This window comes from Crocodylus siamensis, chromosome 5 (genome assembly GCF_052110815.1).
Source record: "Crocodylus siamensis isolate JL-2025a chromosome 5, ASM5211081v1, whole genome shotgun sequence".
In the NCBI taxonomy this organism is placed as follows: domain Eukaryota; kingdom Metazoa; phylum Chordata; order Crocodylia; family Crocodylidae; genus Crocodylus; species Crocodylus siamensis.
The window spans coordinates 124,119,115-124,139,644 of NC_143399.1; the positions used below are offsets into that span (position 1 = coordinate 124,119,115).

General features: G+C 44.2%; 1 protein-coding gene across 4 annotated transcripts in view; it reads right to left on the reverse strand.

Moving 5' to 3' along the window:
- The window catches only part of NPSR1 (neuropeptide S receptor 1), a 168,503-nt gene that overhangs the window by 95,723 nt on the left and 52,250 nt on the right, over positions 1 to 20,530 (reverse strand). For all 4 annotated transcript variants that reach the window (XM_090050175.1, XM_090050174.1, XM_090050171.1 and 1 more), the window contains exon 2: positions 7,898 to 8,030. In XM_090050175.1, the coding sequence (XP_089906301.1) occupies positions 7,898 to 7,931 (34 nt within the window). In that variant the 5' untranslated portion in view covers positions 7,932 to 8,030. The remainder of the gene's footprint in view (positions 1 to 7,897; positions 8,031 to 20,530) is intronic.

A 20,530-nucleotide genomic window follows, 5' to 3' on the forward strand; every position in this document is an offset into this window, starting at 1 on the left:
TGTCCATTCTGGTGCTTTGAGAGAAAAGCCAAGTAAAGGTAAAACCACCCTAGATCTCAGATGACCCACAGCTTTTCCCACAAATTAACAGGAATTGAAGAAGAGGTCCAAATATACAGCTGTGGGGAAGGATGAACAGATATCCGTAATCTCTTCAATCACACCCTTTGCTTCAATCTTTCACATTAAACTTCTGGAACTTGAGTAAGCAGTCATGTAAATTGAATGGTAATGAGCAGGTATCCAGGTTGTAGCCATATTGGTCTAGACTCTAGAGGAAAAAACAAATCAGGACTCATAGGAAAGTTGATATCTATTATTAGACCAATAAAATTTTTGCAAAAAAAAAAAAATCTTTAATTGCAAGCTTTTGGGCACAAACACCCTTCATCAGGCACTGGAGAAAAGATTGTAAAAGTTCTAATTTTTTGCAAAAATCTTGTTGGTCTAATAAAAGATATCATCCCTACTGATTGCTTTTTCCTCTAGACCAATACGCCTACCACCTGGATACCTGACACATGGAAGATATTGATGTTTAGCCGATTTTTAAAATGAAATCTTCATATTTTCCCAAGCAGGAAGCAACCGTGACCACTTGAAACCTGAGACACTGCTCCTGCCTTTGTTTCAAGGTCATCTGCATCATCACAGATCCTCACAGGAGGTGAGAGGCTCCCTACCAGCTATGAACTGACTGCCCAGAGGAGTTTTCCATCTATTGACTCCTCTGTGAAATCCTATGAAATATGAACTTTCATATCTATCAGGAGAACTTTTACAAACTTTTCTCTAATGCCTGGTGAAGGGTGGTTGTGCCTGAAAGCTTCTTTTCCGCAAAAATCTTGTTGGTCTAATAAAATATATCATCCCTACTATGAGTCCTAATGGCAATGAGCATGCATTTTCCAGCCTTCCATGGGTCTTCATCATCTTTTTCGGTAATCCAAGAGTTGCAGGAACACGCATTAAAAAGTCCCGTAGCGTGAACTCTATATAATCATGGTCATGTTGGTATTCAAGCTCACTGAAAACATAAATGAATTCATACTCATGGCTCCACTGAAGTACAGCAGCAATGTTATCCCCACTTTACAGTTCAGGAAGTGAAGCTCAAGAAAGCTGGTTATCATGTTCATTTTTGTACTGCCTGGAGACCAACTAATATAGGGCTCCTTTTTGCATGGCATTGCACAAACAGAAAGGAAGTCACAGTCCCTTTGTCACACAGCTTATGATTTACCCAGACAAAAGAGCCAAAGAAAAAAGGATAGGGACATAGCATAGAGACAGTCTGCAAATGTTATGTTACTGCCATAATTATTTTGACCTGAGTTTGTTATATATGTCTTTTTGGTGGTGGTATCTTTAGAGGGATATCTTTGTGAGAGAGATTGCCAGGCTGTGAGAGAGGGGAGGAGTATGATTACATTCTTTCATGTTTATCCATGCTAGATAGTCCCTTACATCCACAGTAGTTGTATATAGTCAGGTTGACAGAAGGCCCACATTGCCTTGCCCAAGGTCACACAAAGACATTGGCACAGTTCGCATTCCTGTACTTTAGCTTATAAACCTTCCTTCCTCCGATTAGCAGAAGGCAGGAAAAAAAATGTTTTCAAGCTCTGTGGAAGCTATCTGAGTCAGCCTTTGGTGTTAACAGTGGAAAGTCTAACCGTGCCTTCATAGCTACCCCTACCTGTACATTACTGCAATGAGTTTCAGAGGACCCTGCCCTTCTTATTTACGCAACAGAACTGCATTGGTTCCATCCAGCTATAGAAGCAAGGATGTGATTTACCCCTAAGCATTTCATTGTAAGACACTATAAATCTACTGAGGCTCCTGTAATAAATTATTATACCTAGAAGATGCCATAGTGCAGCTTTTTGACCAAGTTCTCTCTCCACTAAATAAATGCATCACTTATGGACCAAGTGTTTCTAAAATATCCAGTCTCCTGAGGATAAACAAAAGAAGTTGACACTGATACAGAGGAGCATTATTAAAATATCTTCCTTATTATTTTTATATAAATCTGAAGTCATCCCATATGGTTCAGCACTTAAATAGAAAAAGAAATTTTAAAAACAAGGCAAAAGGCTTGAACTAAATCTGAAAGTAAAAAGTTGATTCCAAAAAATATATCTAATTAGTTAAAGGGAAACACAAACCCAACACTGCATTTAAACAACGATTAAGATTGAATTTTGAAACAAAATCAGTTTCAAAAACTGATATAATACAATTAGAGTTACACTGGCATTATGTATACTATAACCCAATATTTTTTTGCTTTGTTAAATTGAATGGTGCAATTCATTAAAAGTAAACCTGCATTCTTGATTCTGTACTGTATTTCTGCTCATTATGTCCCCGACAGCACGTAAGTAAGTATATAGATTCATTGATACTGTAAGTAAGTATATAGATTCATTGATACTGATAGAACGATAGCCATTATTAACATTAGGAATGCGTTGAAGTAACAGTTTGAATTGAGCCCTCTGATAATGTAAGAATAGCTTTGGGCTAACTTAGGGTATGAAGAAGGAAACACTGGAAATACACTGCAGTTACCTAAGCCCAAATATAAGACACACCCCCTCAATAATTAGATTCTATACATGGAAAATGTATAGGTTGTTATAACATGTATAGGTTGTTATAACATTACATAGATTTTATAGATTTCATAGACATTAGGGGCTGGAAGGAACCTCACAAGATCATCAAGTCCAGCCCCCCTACCACAGGCGGGAAGTCTGCTGGGGTCAAATGATCTCAGCAAGATAAACATCCAAACACCTTTTGGATGAGTCCAGAGTAGGTGCTTGCACCACCTCTGGGGGAGTCTTTTCCAGACCCTGGACACACGGACTATAATAGAATCTAATCATTGGCGGATCAGTCTAAATTTGTCCCCACCAGGCATCAGGAAAAGCAGCGGTTCAGGCTGAGGCAGTGGGAATGGTAGTAAGGGGACAGGCACTGGGGGGAGCAGTGGGGTGAGGGTAGTAGGGGGCCAAGTGGTAGGGTGTATGATAGAGGGAGCACTGGGGGCATGTGGTGTGGAGATGGTAGGGGAGACAGTGGTGCAGGCAGTAGGAGGGCAGATGGCTGGGGAGGCAGAGGGGCAGGCAGCTTGCTCCCTGCCACCTGTTCCCCCCCCCACACACACACACTTACTCCCCCTTGTGCCTGACCCTTGACAGCCACAGGCCCTTGCTTCTCCTATCTCCCCACCTGCCATTCCCCACTTACCCTTGCCTCGCTGCCAGCAGGCTCCATCCCCACTGCAGCCTGAGGCACAGACACAGTCCCAGTCTGGAGGGCTGGGGGAGGTGAGCCAAGGGCCAGAGGCTGATGAAGGCAGAAGCTGTATGGGGAGAGACAGGGAAAGGTGGGGAAGATGGGGCCCAAGGCTACAGGAGAGAGAGGCAGTGGGTTCAGAGGCCGTGCAGAGTAAAGAAGAGGTGCAGGCTGTTGCAGATGCTGCTGTGACTTCAGTTACAGCCCCAGCCTGGGCTTGAAGCTATGGCCACAGGGGTTGCCTCCGCCTGCTCAAATTCCAAAATGAGGGGCTTTTTCCCCCATGTGTAAATGGGAAACCTTGTTCGAAAATCAAGTCAATATGGTAACAGTCACAATATGACAGCTCAACTTTTCAGGAGCAGCTGTATTTTTGGCCACTTACCAGAATCTTTATAAATTCAGTCATCACTAATAACTATATCTGATTGAATAATATTGGCAGTATAGTATTTACCAGCTATACTATTCAACATCTATTATCTGGTTGATAATACAGCTGGCCAAATGACATAGTATAAGAAAAGCAATTGTAAAATGGCACTTGTAAAATAGCACTACAAATAGCACTTGTAAAATGGTATTTGACCAAATGTGGTCACAAAACACATATGTATACCTATTTTTACTCTCATGCTAAGTGTAAGGTTACAAGAGGCCTCAAGTGGTGAACTAAATCTTGCCCGAACCTCAATTAATGAAAAATTGCTTTGGGCTGAAAACAACTGCATTTCAGCATCACTTTAAAGCTGTGTTTCTGGGACTTCAGTGTTGGAAATGGGTTGAGCACTTTCAAAAGAAAATTATTCAGCGGAAGCAGGTTGACAGGTCAGTTTGTCTGAAGCTCATTTTACAAATGACTTCACCAAAATTAGCCTTCTCCTTTTCTCATACATCTATATCACTTATTCTCTTTCATCCACTTTGTAATTAATTTTGAGTGGCTCAGGGAGCTCTTAACCCCGGGACTGTCTACACATTAAGAAGGGTAAACTAGTTTTAAGCACCCTTTAAGCATCTTAAAGTTGTCATGCTATTATTATTGCACAATTCAACATAATACTGCACCATTCAAACTGCATTATGTTCTGTATATCCTAAACAGTAACTTTTTCACTGAAGTTATGCAGAAATGTCTGTATTTTATAACTATGTCAACCCTAGAATTTTTAGAAGGCTACAGAGCTTAAAATCTTAATATTAGGCCACATGCATGCTGTATAACCAATCAGCTTATGGGAAGAAAAACTGTAAAATATTATAATTTCTTTTTAAATTATGTGAGCCATATTTTTCCCTTACCCTCATTTTACCTTGCTGTAACTTCAGTGATCTGAATGGCAATATTCCTGGTTTATACCTCTGAGAAGAGACTCTGACTTTTTTTTAAAGGAGAAATATGGAAAGAATTAAATACAACTGAAAAGTAAATTTTGTGCAAGGCAAATTTATTACAGCTCCTCCAAGTTGTAAGGATTAATATTGTAGATTAACACACTTGATTAGCATGTGCTTAATCCTAAGGGCCTTGTTACACATTGCACTTTACGCTTTTCAAATGTTGATCAGTGTTAGTGTTAGTTCAAGTTTAGAGTAGTTACATGTTCAAGCTAAAAACCTTCTCTGACTGTTCCCCACCTGCACAGCTGTGACTTAGTCCTAGAGGGCTGGCAAGCAGGGGTCTGACTAGGGGCTACAGCTGTGAGTTGTCCACTCAGAAAGGGTGGGGGGCACACACTGTCTCCTGGGACCCTGGAGGACTACAACTCTGGCAGCTTATCTCTGGGGACTGGGCACACGTTCATGGAACATAAACCGAGTAACACAGATCAAAGCTAAACCTGTCCTGGAGTGGCATAAGTTTAAGATGCCTAAAGGGTGCTAAAAATTAGTTTACCCAACCTTATGTATAGACAGTCCAGGGGTTAAGCGCTCCCTGAGCCATCTAACATTAATGTCTAACAAAGCCCTAAGATGACTGCAGTGATACTTTAGCAGGTAGGGGAGGATATATTTATTTTCTTAATGAACAGGTATTGACTTAAAGCCATTTAAAGAAGTTAAGTACTTTCCTGAATCACAGCCTCAGCAAGGTACTTAAGGATGTTGCAGTCAACAGAACCATTCAAAATCATGAAGCTGAGCATACCCCCAGGGAGCAAGAAAGGTTTCTGATTCTCCTGTCAGAACCTGCAAACCCCAAGTGAATTAAATCACTGGATTTAGGAGATGGGAGGAAGTGCTTGGCTAATTAGTTGCTTTCACTTTTCCATCGAGCACGGGCAGGCAGGTGGCAGCTGCAACATTGCAAGCTTACTATTTGTGTATTAAAGATAATCCTTCATGAAAAGATTGCTTAGTCTATCACCTCTGTGAGTTAACTGAGCTCCCAGAAGTAGCATAGAAACAGTAGAACCACATTGGCTAGGGCAGGGGCGGGCAATTATTTTGGGTGGAGGGCTGCTTACTGAGTTTTGGCAAGCCAGGGGCAGATAAATATTAATTTTCTAAATTTTTTAGGGGTTCCATGGGCCGGATAGAATGGCCCAGTGGGCCACATCTGGTCCCCGGGACACATTTTGCCCACCCCTGGGCTAGGGACAGACATTACACATAAACCAGTTTAAGTGATCAGAAACCGGTTTAAACCTGTAACAGAACAGATGTTCAGTGCACATAAACCAGTTTGAAAATGGCTGAAACCAATTTGAAATAAACGTGGTTGAATGTAGTATCAGACTTAACTGATCTGGCTCAAAACAGTTTATGCTATGTCTGTCCCAGACCCCTTAGCACTATGGAAGGGAAGGGAGGGCTGCTCCAGCATCCCTTGGCTTCTAGCCTGAACCACTGCAGGTACATGCCTGAATTTCCTCAGTCCAGAGAGAATATCTGTCTGGTTACAAACTGGTTCAGCCTAGCCAGTTTAGACTAACCTGCAAAGATTGACTCAAGTCAGGCTCAGGCTTTTTTTTCCTAGCCATTAGCACAGAACTGTAAAGCACCCTGCTGAGCCCTGGCTTGGCTATCTCCACACAGTTCTCAATTGCAAAGGTGCTCAACCCCTAGCCCATGGGCCAGATCTTGCCCACAGCACTATGTCATTCGGCTTTCAGGGTCCCCACCGATCTGTGAGAAAGTCTGCAGGACATGGCTCTGCAGCCTAAATTGGTTGCAAGGGACATCAGGGGGCCCAGACCAGGGTAGTACAGGGTCCCTGGAACATGATACCAGCGGACTGGGACTATGAAGAGGGGGTGTGGGGCCCAATTCTAGTGTTTAGGGTTGGCACAGGATCTGCTCTGGCCTGCAGGCTGGCCCCATGCCATTCATCTGACCCAGACAACCAAAATCACAGGCATCACTGCTCTTCTGTACTGTGAAGATGTACCCTAAGTCACATTAAGGGCAAAACCAGCTCTCCAAGGCTTTGCTCACCTCAGTGTCAGGCAGAACTCCCATGCAAGACAGTATTATAGTGTGAAGCTCATTTACTTGTGAACAGTGGGGGTAAAAACCTGAGGACTCTATGCCACTGCTTTTACAGTTTTACAATCTTCTCACAGCCATGACAGGAGGAGGCAGCAAAATGACTGGGCAAACAAATATGCCTTTGACTGCTCTTTACTGGAAATGTAAAACTGTTCCTGAGAAACACTGCCTATGATAAAGATACAGCACAAATTACTTTTTGTAGAAAGGAGTTATTGAAGAGACATTGCACTGGGATCTGGGGACATTTTCCCTGCAGGAAAAATCTTTTTGGAATACCTGCAATTCACTCTGTTACAATGACCACAAAAAGTGCATGTCAGAAATGCTTTTGGATTACACTTGTATTTTTGTGGCGTGATTTGATTCCTACCTGTTGTAACTACTTCAACAACACTTGACTTTCTAAACTCTCTTTGTATATTTTCAGTCTTCTTCAAAACCCACAGACTACTTAGAAATATTCTCATCAACTTCAGTAGGCTTTGGATCAAGCCTCTTTCCTCCTTATAAACAGTAGCATTTTTACTTACAACCCTTTAGAGACAAATCAGAACCCCTTGTAATGTACAGAGGAAGTTGCTTTCTTGCCTCAGTGCCTGCACACATGGATAAAACAATACATTCTTAAAGTCCTTTAAAGAGGTTGTAGCAGGAGAGCATAGGTGACTCATTCAACCCCCATTTACTTTACATCTCCGATAGCACTTGGAAACAATGCTATAGGGAAATGACAAAAATCCAGACTGCAAGAAAAGCCCGTGTAAAACTGTCAAAATGCAGGGGCTGTATTAAACACAGATATTGCAACATGTAATAACATGCATGTGACCAAGTGCAAACTCAGCACACATATTTGCTTTGTGATCACTTGTACCATCAAATGCTAAATAAAAACACACACACACATTTAAGCCCACTAACTTCAGCCTATTTACCTCCTCCAGGGCAGACCGTATGCTCAGTGAAACTGTTCATTGTAAATGGCAACCAAATTCTTCACATTTCATCTTGCATTTGCTTATTAATGCAAAATACCCTGTCAGTCTGAATCCTGCAACCCACACCATATATCCATATCCCCACACCTTACCTGTGATTGCTAACTGTGTGACAAAGAAGGTCATCCTGGATTTTCTCTTCCTCTTCCAGGTAGAAAACAGCACAATGGAGTTTCCAGCAATTGTGACAATAAAGAGAATCCAAAGAGTAACCAGCTGCTCTGTCTGTGTTAGAGGGAAAAACAAAACACTGAGGTGAATGGATCAGCAGGTACATGAAGATGATAAGGGTTAAAAAAAAGGTAATGTGTGGGAACAAATGGGATGGTGATAAAGAAATTGTGATTTAATATGAGTTTTGACAACTGATTTTTAATTTTCTGAGAAAACCATTTTCTGGAAAGGGAAAAAGGCCTAGATGTGTCATAACGAAGACTGTGAAACCCCAGTTTAATTCAATAGTGGCTAAATGTGGTTTCTAGTTTCACAAAGCCAATACAAATTTTCAGTTATCAAAATTAGGTGGTCCTCAGTCTTATTTTGTTGCTCTTGTAACCCATCCATCTTACTTAATGGAAGAAATGTATAAATGGCTTCCTTGAAAAATGAGGGGGAAATACACTTTCATTTTTCCAAGTCCTAGGAAGTCTTAGGAGAGGTGAGCAACCAACCTAGAAAATATAATATTACATCACAGTACAAGTGATGAAGCAGAGTGGTATACAAAGAAATACATGATGGCATAAGTCCCTCTAGCATTAGCATGTGTAAGAAGTTACCCAAACATTTTCAAAGCCTTAGAAATGTTTAGCCATAAGAACAAGGGAATATTAATATTTTATTTTAAATTGTGTATGAAAACTGACTTTCCAAAGCCATTTGTTCATGTCTTGCTATTGGCACAAACCCTAATTGCAACAGTGAAAGTCAGCATGTTCCTTGGCAGTAATAACTTTTCGTTGTTATTACTGCTTATTTTGGCAATGAAAGTGAAATATGGTTTGTTTCCCCCTATAAATACTATACACTCTTCTCAGTAATACCTATATTTCAACATTTTTCACCTCTACCCATAATATAACTTTGATCGGTGAAATCTCAAGAGCTTCAGATTAGCTGTGCAATAACAGAATTGGGTAAGCAAATTGTCCAAGATAATTAGGTCTGAAAATCTCTTGAAAACAGGCTGTCTTGCCAAACACGTGGAACCACATTTTGCACAAAATAGAAAAAGTAGAGGTGCTCATATAGTGCCAACAATGTATGCTTGTGCTATAGATTTCATAGACATTAGGGCTGGAAGGGACCTCGGGAGATCATCGAGTCCAGCCCCCTGCCCAAAGGGCAGGAAGTCAGCTGCGGTCATAGGATCCCAGCAAGATGAGCCTGAAGCTTGTTACTGGGAAGGAATGAAAGAAAAAGTACCATAAACAGCATTGATTTAAATGAGTTTACACCAGGGATGAGTTTATGTTTTTTCAGTTAAAAAAAAAAAGCTACTTCATATAAGAAGAAAGGCAGTGGCGTAGTTTTGGTTCTTGGTTTCATAGGAATATCTCCTTAGAAAACAGTGACTATATAATTCTGAAAACAGGGTAGAATCAGGTCCTGCGATGCAAAGATCTTCATGGGATTTAGACAGAAGGAATGCATGTGGATTTGGAAATCATGCATTAGAGTAGATGATTTCTCTGGAGTACAAAAGGCAGAACAAGAAATAAATTAAATATAAATACAATCTTCCTTAGTTAAAGAATAATACTAAAGATATGCAGTTCCAATATAAACAAATGGACAATTAAACTCCCTATACAGACAGAATGCAAGCTGAATACAAAAAGATATATTTGAAGTATCTTAATATTATTACACAGTGAAAAAAGAGCCAAGGAAGAAGCCTTTTTAAAAAATCTTTCTGTGACTCACATCAAAGAAAATAGGACATCTGAATTAATATGAATTAAAATTTGTGCTATGTTATGAATTGCTGTGTGTATTCAATTAAGGCCAGTATGGTTATATGTTTACATACAGTCTTTTAATTTCATTGGCTGCTTCTTGGCAGCAAAACATACCATCGCAATTTTCAGCTACAATTCTGAAACTGATTTGTAAAAACATAACAACTGCCTTCACTAAAAAGTGATAATTTTTCAGACACTATGGTTACTATTTCTTCTAAATAAAAGAAGAGACTATGATGTCCTGTGTACTACTAGGTACTACAGGAGATGCTTTACTGCGTAGTAGTGTAATTTACTGCACAGAAAGTGTGTGTGTTTACACGTGCAAATGCACAGTAAAAATGACTACTTGTGAGTAAATTTGCTACCTGCTACTGTGCAGTAATGCACATGTAGATGCCAAGTGGGAGAAAATTTGCTGTGGGTCAGCCCTGCCACTAGGGGGCCAGCCTCAAGCTAGACCCAGGGCTCTTGGGCTGGGAGCTCTCCTGCCCCAGGGCTCAGCCAGCTCTATGCCTGCCCCAACCACAGGCCCTTAAAAGCCTGCAGGCACAGTGAGCCCTAGGGCACATGCAGGTAGCCTGAGGTCACACTAGGCTACTGTGTCCCACTGTGCAGGCCACAAGCCAGCTGTTCCAGCCTGCCTGCACCCTGATACCACTACCTGGCACCTTAGTACTGTGCAGCTGCCAGACCAATGCCATCTAGGTCTGCAGGCTGCTGCAGGCTCCTACCAGGTCAGTCAGCACCCGGGCCCAGCTTCAGGAAGCTCCTGGCCACTGGAACCAGCTCCAGCTGCCCACTGTCAACCCCCATTAGCCTGCCCAGAGCCTGCAGGTGCTGCAGGGCATCGCCTTGTTGTGCAGCTCCCAGTCCCGTGCCATGCCCCTGAGCTGCAGGCAGCTGCCGAGGCAGCACAAGGACATCTGTGTGGAGACTCACAGAGCCAGCATGGGAGCCCCAATGGCCTCATCATTGCCCACACTACACCCCATCACCTTGGGCCTCAACTGGTCCATGGAAGAGACTGGCAAACTTATGGCACTGTGTGGTGAGGTGGAGGTGCAGCAGCAGTTCATGTGGGACACATGCTCCAATGCCCACATTTGTAAGGGGCTATCAGGCTAGATACAGGAGCACAGGCACAACTGGTTGGCATGGAAGTGCCTCATAAAGGTCAAGGCCTTGCAGGCACAGTGGGTCACCATCATCAACCACAACCATCAGTTGGGTAATGCCCACAAGTCCATGCCCTTTATGTAGAAACTGACCGAGGACCCGCAGAACGCAGGCCACAGCTGTGCTGTGTACTGCAGCATGGGCAGCCTGCCTGAGCACCCACTCTGGCCTGGCATTGGCATTGGCAGTGATGTGTTACCAGGGGAGAGACCCTGAAGACTCCAGTAGCCCATCCCATTGAGTTCCTTGGTCACAGCATCCACCAGCAGCTTAGGGAGCCTGGGCCAGTACTTGCCCAGACAGCTCTGCAGCCTCAGCCCCAACCACAAGGCACAGCTAGCCATGACACCGGCCTCCAGTAGCACCAGCTTCTCCTGTGGGGGGAGGTGCCTGCATGCTTTGCCCTGCAACCTGAGTCCACTAGGAGCTGTACGGTATCACTGGGCATGCAAGCTCTGCCCACATGGTAAGTCCCACACTGCAGGGAGGGCCTTCCCTGGCCTGGCCCCTGCCCCTGACCTCCCCTCTCTGCCTGGGCCAGCCATGTTCCCCTGGCCCCAGGTTTCCCTCCACAGCATGCAAGGAGGTGAGAACCAGTGCAAAACTTTATTGAGCAGCCTGTACCCCAACAGCTAAGTGGACATGGGCCTTTCACATTCTGAGGAACATGTTGATGCCAGTGGTGATATCTTCTTTGGCTGGGGTGGGGTGGGGAGGGAAGGGACAGGTAGTGTAGTGACAAGTAGCTCTCCAGACAATGGCAGAGGCTGTAGAGCAACCCAGGCTTCTCCCTGCACCATGGAAGCTCTGGGTCCCATGCCAGGTGTACAGGTTCACCAGGGCACCATGGCAATCAGCAGCAGGGTGTAGTGGGATGGGCATCCCTCTATCCATGCAAATGACTCCTCATGCAGTTCCCAGGACATGTGCATCAGGGGCATGCTCAGGGTACAGAGCCTTCATGGGTGGAGAGGAGGCTGTCCCCAGGGTGCCTCCTTGGAGAAGCCAACTGTAGGGAGGGAGGGGGCACAGGCAGTTCCTCATCTTGGTGATCTGGGAGCCCTGCACCCCACTAGCTTGGGTGCCATGAGCTTGGCAGCAGCATAGGACAAACAACTGGCCTACAGGAAGAAAAGGGGGGCAGCAGGGTCTGGAGCCATGGCAGCCTGACATGTCCCAGCCTGGGAATTGGGTGGAAGAGGCATGCTGGAACCCAGCGGCCTGCCAGCCTGATTTATTGTGGTCCCTGGGCATCCATGCATGCTTAAGCCCCAATCTGAGGCTAGGCAGTGTACAGGCCCCTGTTACATAGCATCTTATCTCAGAAATGTCGCAAACTCTCAAATGACTTTGCACTCAGGAGAGAGGCTACAGCTGGCAGCCAGCATGCAGCTTCAGGGTCACTGCTGCCCATTCCTGGGTCCCTGTGGATGTGTCAGCTCTGCAGAAGGAAGACCCAAGACAACACCCTCCTCCTGGACCTGCTGGTGATGGCTGCAGAGGACTGTCTGGCAAATGTGCAGGTCTGGTGGGTAGAGGATGTCACCTGCAAGGATGCGTGGGACTGGGAGGACTGAGTATTCTGGGCACAGCTCCTAGCTTTGGAATGCAGGACCAGGGTGCACTCTTGGCCAGGGCATTGGAGGCCATGGAGGAGGACTGCCAGGTGCTGGACACTGTCCTGGCTCTTGCAGTTGCTTTCATGCTGCTTGCCACCCTGCTCCCAACTGTAGTCCCATCTGGCCTCTAGCAGCTGCTCACCACTCAGCAGTAGTCCCCTAATGAGCCTTGGTAGAGGACCAGCACCACCTCCATGGGTCAGGATCCCCTGCCCTGTGTATCTAGAAAGGCATAAATCTGTGAGAGAGAAACTTGCGATGAGAGCAAGTGTTTTGCTATCTGAACTTTCCCCAGAACTTCCTGGCATGAGGTGACAAGTCTCAATATCCATGCTGTGCAAAAGCTGCTAGGCTTGTTACAGGGATTGGGCCCAAATAAGCTGTTTTATCTTCAAGATCTGAAGCCCCATGAGAAACTTGAGGTCAAGGCAGGATAACTTACAAAGAGAAGCTATTCTGTCGGAGTACAGGCATACCTCGTTTTATTGCACTTCGCTTTATTGCGCTTCGCAGATATTGCGTTTTTTACAAATTGAAGGTTTGTGGCAACCCTGCGTCGAGCAAGTCTATCGGCGCCATTTTTCCAACAGCATTTGCTCACTTTGTGTCTCATGGGAGGAGGTCAAAATATCAACATTAACAGGAGTTTGGAAGAAGTTGATTCCAACCCTCATGGATGACTTTGAGGGGTTCAAGACTTCAGTGGAGGAAGTAACTGCAGATGTGGAAATAGCAAGAGAACTAGAATTAGAAGTGGAGCCTGAAGATGTGACTGAATTGCTGCAATCTCATGACAAAACTTTAACGGATGAGGAGTTGCTTCTTATGGATGAGCAAAGAAAGTGGTTTCTTGAGATGGAATCTACTCCTGGTGAAGACACTGTGAACATTTTGAAATGACAACGAAGGATTTAGAATATTACATAAACTTAGTTGATGAAGCAGTGGCAGGGTTTGAGAGGATTGACTCCAATTTTGAAAGAAGTTCTACTGTGGGTAAAATGCTATCAAACAGCATCACATGCTACAGAGAAATCTTTCGTGAAAGGAAGAGTCAATCGATGCGGCAAACTTCATTGTTGTCTTATTTTAAGAAATTGCCACAGCCACCCCAACGTTCAGCAACCACCACCCTGATCAGTCAGCAGCCATCAACATGGAGGCAAGACCCTCCACCAGCAAAAAGATTACGACTCACTGAAGGCTCAGATGATAGTTAGCATTTTTTTAGCAATAAAGTATTTTTTTAATTAAGGTATGTACATTGGTTTTTTAGGCATAACGCTATTGCACACTTAATAGACTAGAGTATAGTGTAAACATAACTTTTATATGCACTGGGAAACCAAAAAATTCGTGTGACTCTCTTTATTGCGATGTTCGCTTTATTGCGGTGGTCTGGAACCGAACCCGCAATATCTCTGAGGTATGCCTGTACTTACAATGCAATAGTAGGAGTGTTGCCAGCTGGTTGAAGGAAGTAATTATTCCCTTCTATTTGGCACTGATGAGGCCATATCTGGAGTATTGTGTCCAGTTTTGGATCCCCCACTACAGAAATGATGTGGACAAATTGAAGAGAGTCCAGTAACAAAAATGGAGCCGGGGGCACATGACTTCTGAGGAGCGGCTGAGGGAACTGGGCTTATTTAGTCTGCAGAAGAGGAGACTGAGCGGGGATTTGATAGCAGTCTTTAACTACCTGAAGGGTAGTTCCAAAGAGGATGGAACTAGACTTCTCAGCGGTGACAGAACAAGGAGCAATGGTTTCAAGTTGCAACAATGGAATATTAGGTTGGATACTTTCTCACTAGGAGGGTGGTGAAGCACTGGAACAGGTTAGCTAGAAAGGTGGTGCAATCTCCATCCTTGGAGGTTCTTAAGGCCTGGCTCAACAAAGACCTGGCTGGAAGCCTCTTTTTGAGAATGGTCCTACCTTGAGAGCAGGGGGTTGGACTAGATGACCTCCTAAGGTCCCTTCCAACCCTAATTTTCTATGATTCTATGTTGTTCCAGCACACAATTGCCAGATAAGCTGATCTGTCTCACCTTCAGTGTAAAGCAACATTAAGGGCACTTATATACAAGTGTGCAGTCTGGGCCATCGTGCTGGAATTCTAGCACATCAGAGCAGACTCGATTAATCAAGTCTGCTGGAGCGTGGCAATTGGTGCACTCCAGCAGCCTCCTGTGTCTTGTGTATCAGTGTCCCCGCACTTAAAAATAGCGTTGGAGGCACTTTATCTAAAGCTCTTTGAATGAGTTTTAGTTCAAGTACCCCCATCACCATTTTTAAGCATGGGGACACTGCTACATGAAATGCTGCGGTGCTTTAACTAGAGCAGCTCTCAGAGCTGCCACCCCACCACCCTCAGAGAACATGTAAAAGTCCCTTTACTTTCTTGAACCTAATGAGTGAGGGAAGACTTGTGATCTATTGACTTCCTCAATTATAAACCATTTCGCAATCTTTACATGATTGCCCACTACCTCTCATTTCCAGGCTGTAACTTCTCTCCAGATGTTCTGACCCACTGGCTGCAGTGGCATAGTAATTGGGGTCTTGTTACAGTTCCAGAGGCAACTGAGTTCAAGCAGTGCTCTGGACTCCTACCAAAAGCTGTCTACCATCACAAGCAGATTCAGGATTGTGTGCTGTGCAGCCCCTGAGACCATGGGGGAATTGTAGTGAGGTATGGCTGGAGCCCCTAGAAAGGTAGGGGACACCAGGGAGCTAGGCAGGGAACAGGCCCATGAAGGGGGGACCTTCTCCTGCCACAATCTCTGCCAGCACTGCTGCCACTGTCCTTGACAGACCAGAGCCAAGGGGGAACCCTGAGCCACTCCCGCTCCACTCTAGCTAGGGACAGTTGGGAGCAGCTGTGCAGGGAGCCAGGCTCCGCTGAGGACGGGGGCACACGGGTTTCTCCTTCTAGCCCCTGCTCCCTGCTTGCACTACTCCCTCTACCGCACAATGTGTCTCCCTACTGGCCAGAAACAGGTGCTGGAAAGAGGATACAGTAATGATTGTACATGCAACCTCCACTCTTCCTAGCTAAACCTGGTTCCCCTCATAACTGCTTCCTTCAGCGCAGGGCAGAAGCAGATCAGGAACAGCTCTGGGGCTTTCCCTGTGCCTGCATCAGCCAGGGACAGTGGCAGGGGAGTATATCCTGCTTCCAGTGCCCGTTCCCAGCCAGGAGGGAATACCTGCAAGGGACAGACAGGTAGGGAGCACATGCTGGAAGTATAAACCAGAGCCTGTGGCTGGAGCAAGGTAGAACTGGTTCTAGAGCCCACCCTGGTGCCAGATCAGCTGGGAACAAAGGCAAAAGGGGAGTGCAACAGTACCTCCGCTCCTTACAAGGATCCTGCACTTGATCCAGTTGTAAAAGAGGTACAGGGTTATTTGGGCTGGGTAGTCAAAGATATCTGGACGTATTCCTTACCATATCACTTCCACATCTGATGCTGGTTACAGAACCAGGCAATCCTTAACCATGTTAGCCCAGGCTTCTAGGCCTTTTCTGCACAAGCCTATTGCTATAGATTATAGCAGTGTGCCTATAATATTGCTCAGCCTCTTTCCATACCCGAACCAAAGAATTGCCAAATTTTGCTTATGTACATTTTTACAGGCCTGGACCACTGTAGTGCTAAATGTTAACTTCTGCATTTTTTAATTCAGGTATAACTCAGCTATTAGTAATAAAAATGAAGGACTATTAGCTTGGTTACACACTCAGTGAGTAGCCCAATGCTGTATTCTCTACTCAGCCAGCAGTCTGTATGTTAACAACGTGGAAACTGAGACACATTATAACACATGATAGCCAACAGGTAAAGTTTGGAATCAATTCTTCTTAACTTCCAAAAATATGAGGAATAGAAATTAAATAGAGAAAGTATTGTAGGCATGGTGAGCTCGAGAAATCTCTCTCCCTAATCTTATTCTAGTATTAGTGTTGAACTAGAGCCTGTTTGCCTCTAAGGTATTCATCAGTAAAACTGATACTGAAAGTAAGTGATGAAACCTTGGGGAAGAAGGAGGGTGGCAGCAATCATAGAACCAGAAAGGATGTGTATGATCATCAAGTCTGGTCCCTTGCCATGGGCAGGTAGTATTGGGCTCAGGTGGACTTAGCAAGGTGCCCATCCAGCCTCGTCTTGAAAACCTCCAAGATGGGTGACTGTACCACCTCTGCTGGAAGCATGTTGCAGATTCTGGTGACACTTACAGAGAAGTTTTTCCTTATATCCAACCTGAATTTACCCTCTATTAGTTTATGCCCATTGGTCCATGTCCTGCTGAGTAGTTGCTCTCCTAGTTCTTGATGCTCCCCACTGAGGTACTTGTAGGCAGCTATCAAGTCACCTCTCAGCCTTCTTCTCTTCAGACTGAACAGACCTAGTTCCCAGAGTTTCTCTTCATAGGGTCTACCCTCCATGCCCTTAATTAAATGAGTGGCCCTTCTTTGTACCCTCTTGAGCTTATCTATGTCTTTCTTGAAGTACAGTGCCCAAAACTGGGCATAGTACTGCAGCTGAGGCCTCACCAAGGCTGAATAGAGAAGAAATAGTACCATCCTGAATCTATTCGCCACACTGTGACTAATGTACTCCAGGGTTTTATTGGCCCTTCTGGCAGCCTTGTCACACTGTTAGGTCATATTCATCTTCCAGTCATTTGTGACCCCCCAGTTCTCATTCAGATGTTGTGCCAACCAATAGGCAACTACCCATTGTATAGTTGTGGTGAGGGTTCTTCTTACTCAGGTGAAGGACCTTGCACTTCTCTCTGTTAAACCTCATCTGATTTCATCCCACCCATAAGTCCAGTCTGTCAAGGTCCTCCTGGATCTTTGCCCTATCCTCTGGCATGCCCGTGTTTCCCCACAGCATGGTACCATCTGCAAACTTAATCATAGTGCTTTCTACCCCTTCATTCAAATCTTTAATGAACATATTGAATAACACAAGTCCTGGGGGACCCCACTGGAAACAGCCCTCCAGGATGAGGCCATCCCATCGATCACCATTCTCTGGGAGTAGCCTCTGAGCCAGTTGTCCACACTAGGGCTGTGAGAGGATTCAGACCGCGCTTCAGATGTGGAGAAGCTTTGGACGCTTTGACGTCCAAAGCAGCATGTCCAGATCAAAGCACTGGCCTCGTTAGGCTTTCTGAAGCAGTTCAGAGCTTCTGAAGTGCTTTGGAAAAGCTTTGGAACTGCTTCAAAGATCCGGCCATAGGGTATAATGGGGAATCAATGAAATGTCTATAACTTTGCTCTTCTGTTTGACTTGGATGAAATTTGTAGGGGTGATAGCCTCTGCTGAGAGCATGAAGCCTGCCAAGTTTCAAGAAGATCAGTGCAGGGGTTCAGGAGGAACTGCAGCCCAAATTCCTGAAAGAAAACTCCTGTCACTTCTATGTATTACACCACAGGGGGATGAAAACTACAGGGGTGGTAGCCCCTGGTGAGGCCACGAAGCCTGCCAAGTTTCAAGGTGGTAGGTGCACGGGTTTGGGGAGGACCTGCACCTCAAGCTGCTGACAGGCAAAACTCGTGACAGATGACCCTGTGTGTGTCAAGGTACAGTGGGCTGAACAGTGAAGGGGTGCTAGCCCCTGCTGAGGCCACGAAGCCTGCCAAGTTTCAAGGAGATAGGTGCAGGGGGTTTCTGGGGCCCTGCATCTCTGGCTGCTGCCAGGCAAAACTCGTGTCATGGGTGCTTGTGCAACTGTGTCCATCTAGAAGAGACTCTCCCTATGCCTGAAGAAGGGTGTTTGAGCCTGAAAGCTTACAAAGAACAATTTTGCCAACTATTTAGCTGGTCTAGTAAAAGATATCATATTTACCCAAAGAATCTTGTCTAGCTTTTGGAAAAGCATCCAGTCTTGATGTAAAAGTGGACAATCCACCAGAAAGTAGTCTAAAGTCCATCACTGGTAAGAATCAGGGCCCTATTTCTACTACAGAAATGCTTACCTTCAAATTCCAATCTGTCTGCTAGGTTGAATCTCCCAGATGTTTTCTGTTTCTCATTTAGGTACTTACAAGCGGTGATCAAACCAACCCTTAACCTTTCTAATAAGCTAGATCTAAAGTTGAGTTCCTGGAATCTTGCACTATAAAGCATTTTTAATCCTTTTTAAAGTCTTTTTTAAACATTCTTTAAATTATTTATCATTATCTTTCATGAATTGAGGACACCAGAGCTGGGTACACTATTCTAGCTGCAGTCACCCAAGTACCAAATATAGGGGTGGGATGAACAACTCTTAATTTATATTCTTTTAAAATATCCAAATATCACATTATCCCTCTTAGCCATAGCATCACATTAAAGCTCATCTTCAGCCAGTTATCTACCATTACCCCCAGCCTTTTTCAAAAGCACTGCTCCCTAGGAAGCCTCCCTCTTTCTGTCAGCATCATCCACAACCCTTTCTCCTAGAGGTATGATTTTACATTTGTGCATGAAAATTATTGTTTACCAAGCAACTCATATTATTCTGTATTCATGCTTGGTCTTCATTATTTACCACTTCCCCAGTCTTTGCCATCAACAAATGTTATCAGTAATGATTTTTTGTTCTAAACATTAACCAGCATAAAACTGAGACGTAAACCTTGTAGAATCCCACCAAAAACACTCATTCAATGATTTTCTGTTTGCAAGACCTTTCAAGACCTATCAGTTTGTTATTAGTATTTATTCTGTGCTACGGTGACTTTATATCTTCTGGTTTCCTAGTCAGCATATAATGTGGTAGCAAGAGGAGTGAAGGTAGTCCTTTTTGTACTGATGGAAGAATAAGGATAATGAACACAAACCCCAAACCAGCAAAACCTAAGGGGATGTTGTGTATCAGGTTAAATACATTGATTCAGCACATACCTACTGCATCTTCTACAAGCAAGACTTCTAAGGGAGTATGGAAATCCTAAAGAGGGTGGTGGTAGTAAGACCTACCAGCCACAAAGATGATTTGCCAGAGTAGTGTTGTGTTTTGCAGTCATCATTACAGACAGTAACATGTGCCTCCTTTTTATCAATGCAAGCTACCAATTGCCTCAAAATCAAATATTTCCATGCCATTCAACTGCCAATAATGAATGTAAGCCATTTCCTTTTTGCAGTGTTCACATGGCATTTCTCAGAGCTAGAGGCAAGAAAAAGTAGCACAGTTACAAGAAGTTTTCAACTAACACAGCCAGGTTTCCTTCAGAAATAGAGATGTTTCGTGACTGTTCTGCTATCAGTGTATCTAACTATGGTAATTTACCCAATACCTTTACCTGCGTGGAGGCTTTTTAGTCATGGAGCTAACTGTCACCTTCATTACTTATTGAAATGCTGTTCCAGTAAAATTATTTCAACTTTCACCCCAGATTTAGATCTGGGAAAAGGAAAAGGCAAAATATTGCACTTGGTCCTATTCTGTTTCTACTATTACTTTAGAAATCTAAATTAAGAATTTCCCTTAACTGAAAGCTGCATTGGAGCTAACAGAGGAGAAAACAATATTGCTAGTAGAAAGAAGTCAGCAGTGTGTTAATTTTTATATTCAAGTAGAAACCTAGAGTAATTCCACTTACTTCAATAATTATGCCAGCTTCACACTGCTGTAAGATAGTGGAGTTCAACCTTTTTAGCAGTTGTGCCCCAAATTAGCTGCACACCTTCCCTAAGTGCCACTTCAATCCCCTTCCCCTGCTTGATCTGCTACTTTGCTTTCTGCTCCCTGCCCTATCCGCTGTGTGCCACACACAGAGGCTGCCCATGCCACTTGTGCTTTCTGTGCTGCAGGTTGACTGCCCCTGCACCAAGAAATCAGAATAGGTTGCTAAAATACATCCATCTAGATCTCCCTTGCTCATTATCATCTGAAAGCCTAAATCTACCTTTGAAGTCAAGACTAAATAACTTCCAGAGATAAATTATAGCATTTGTAGTC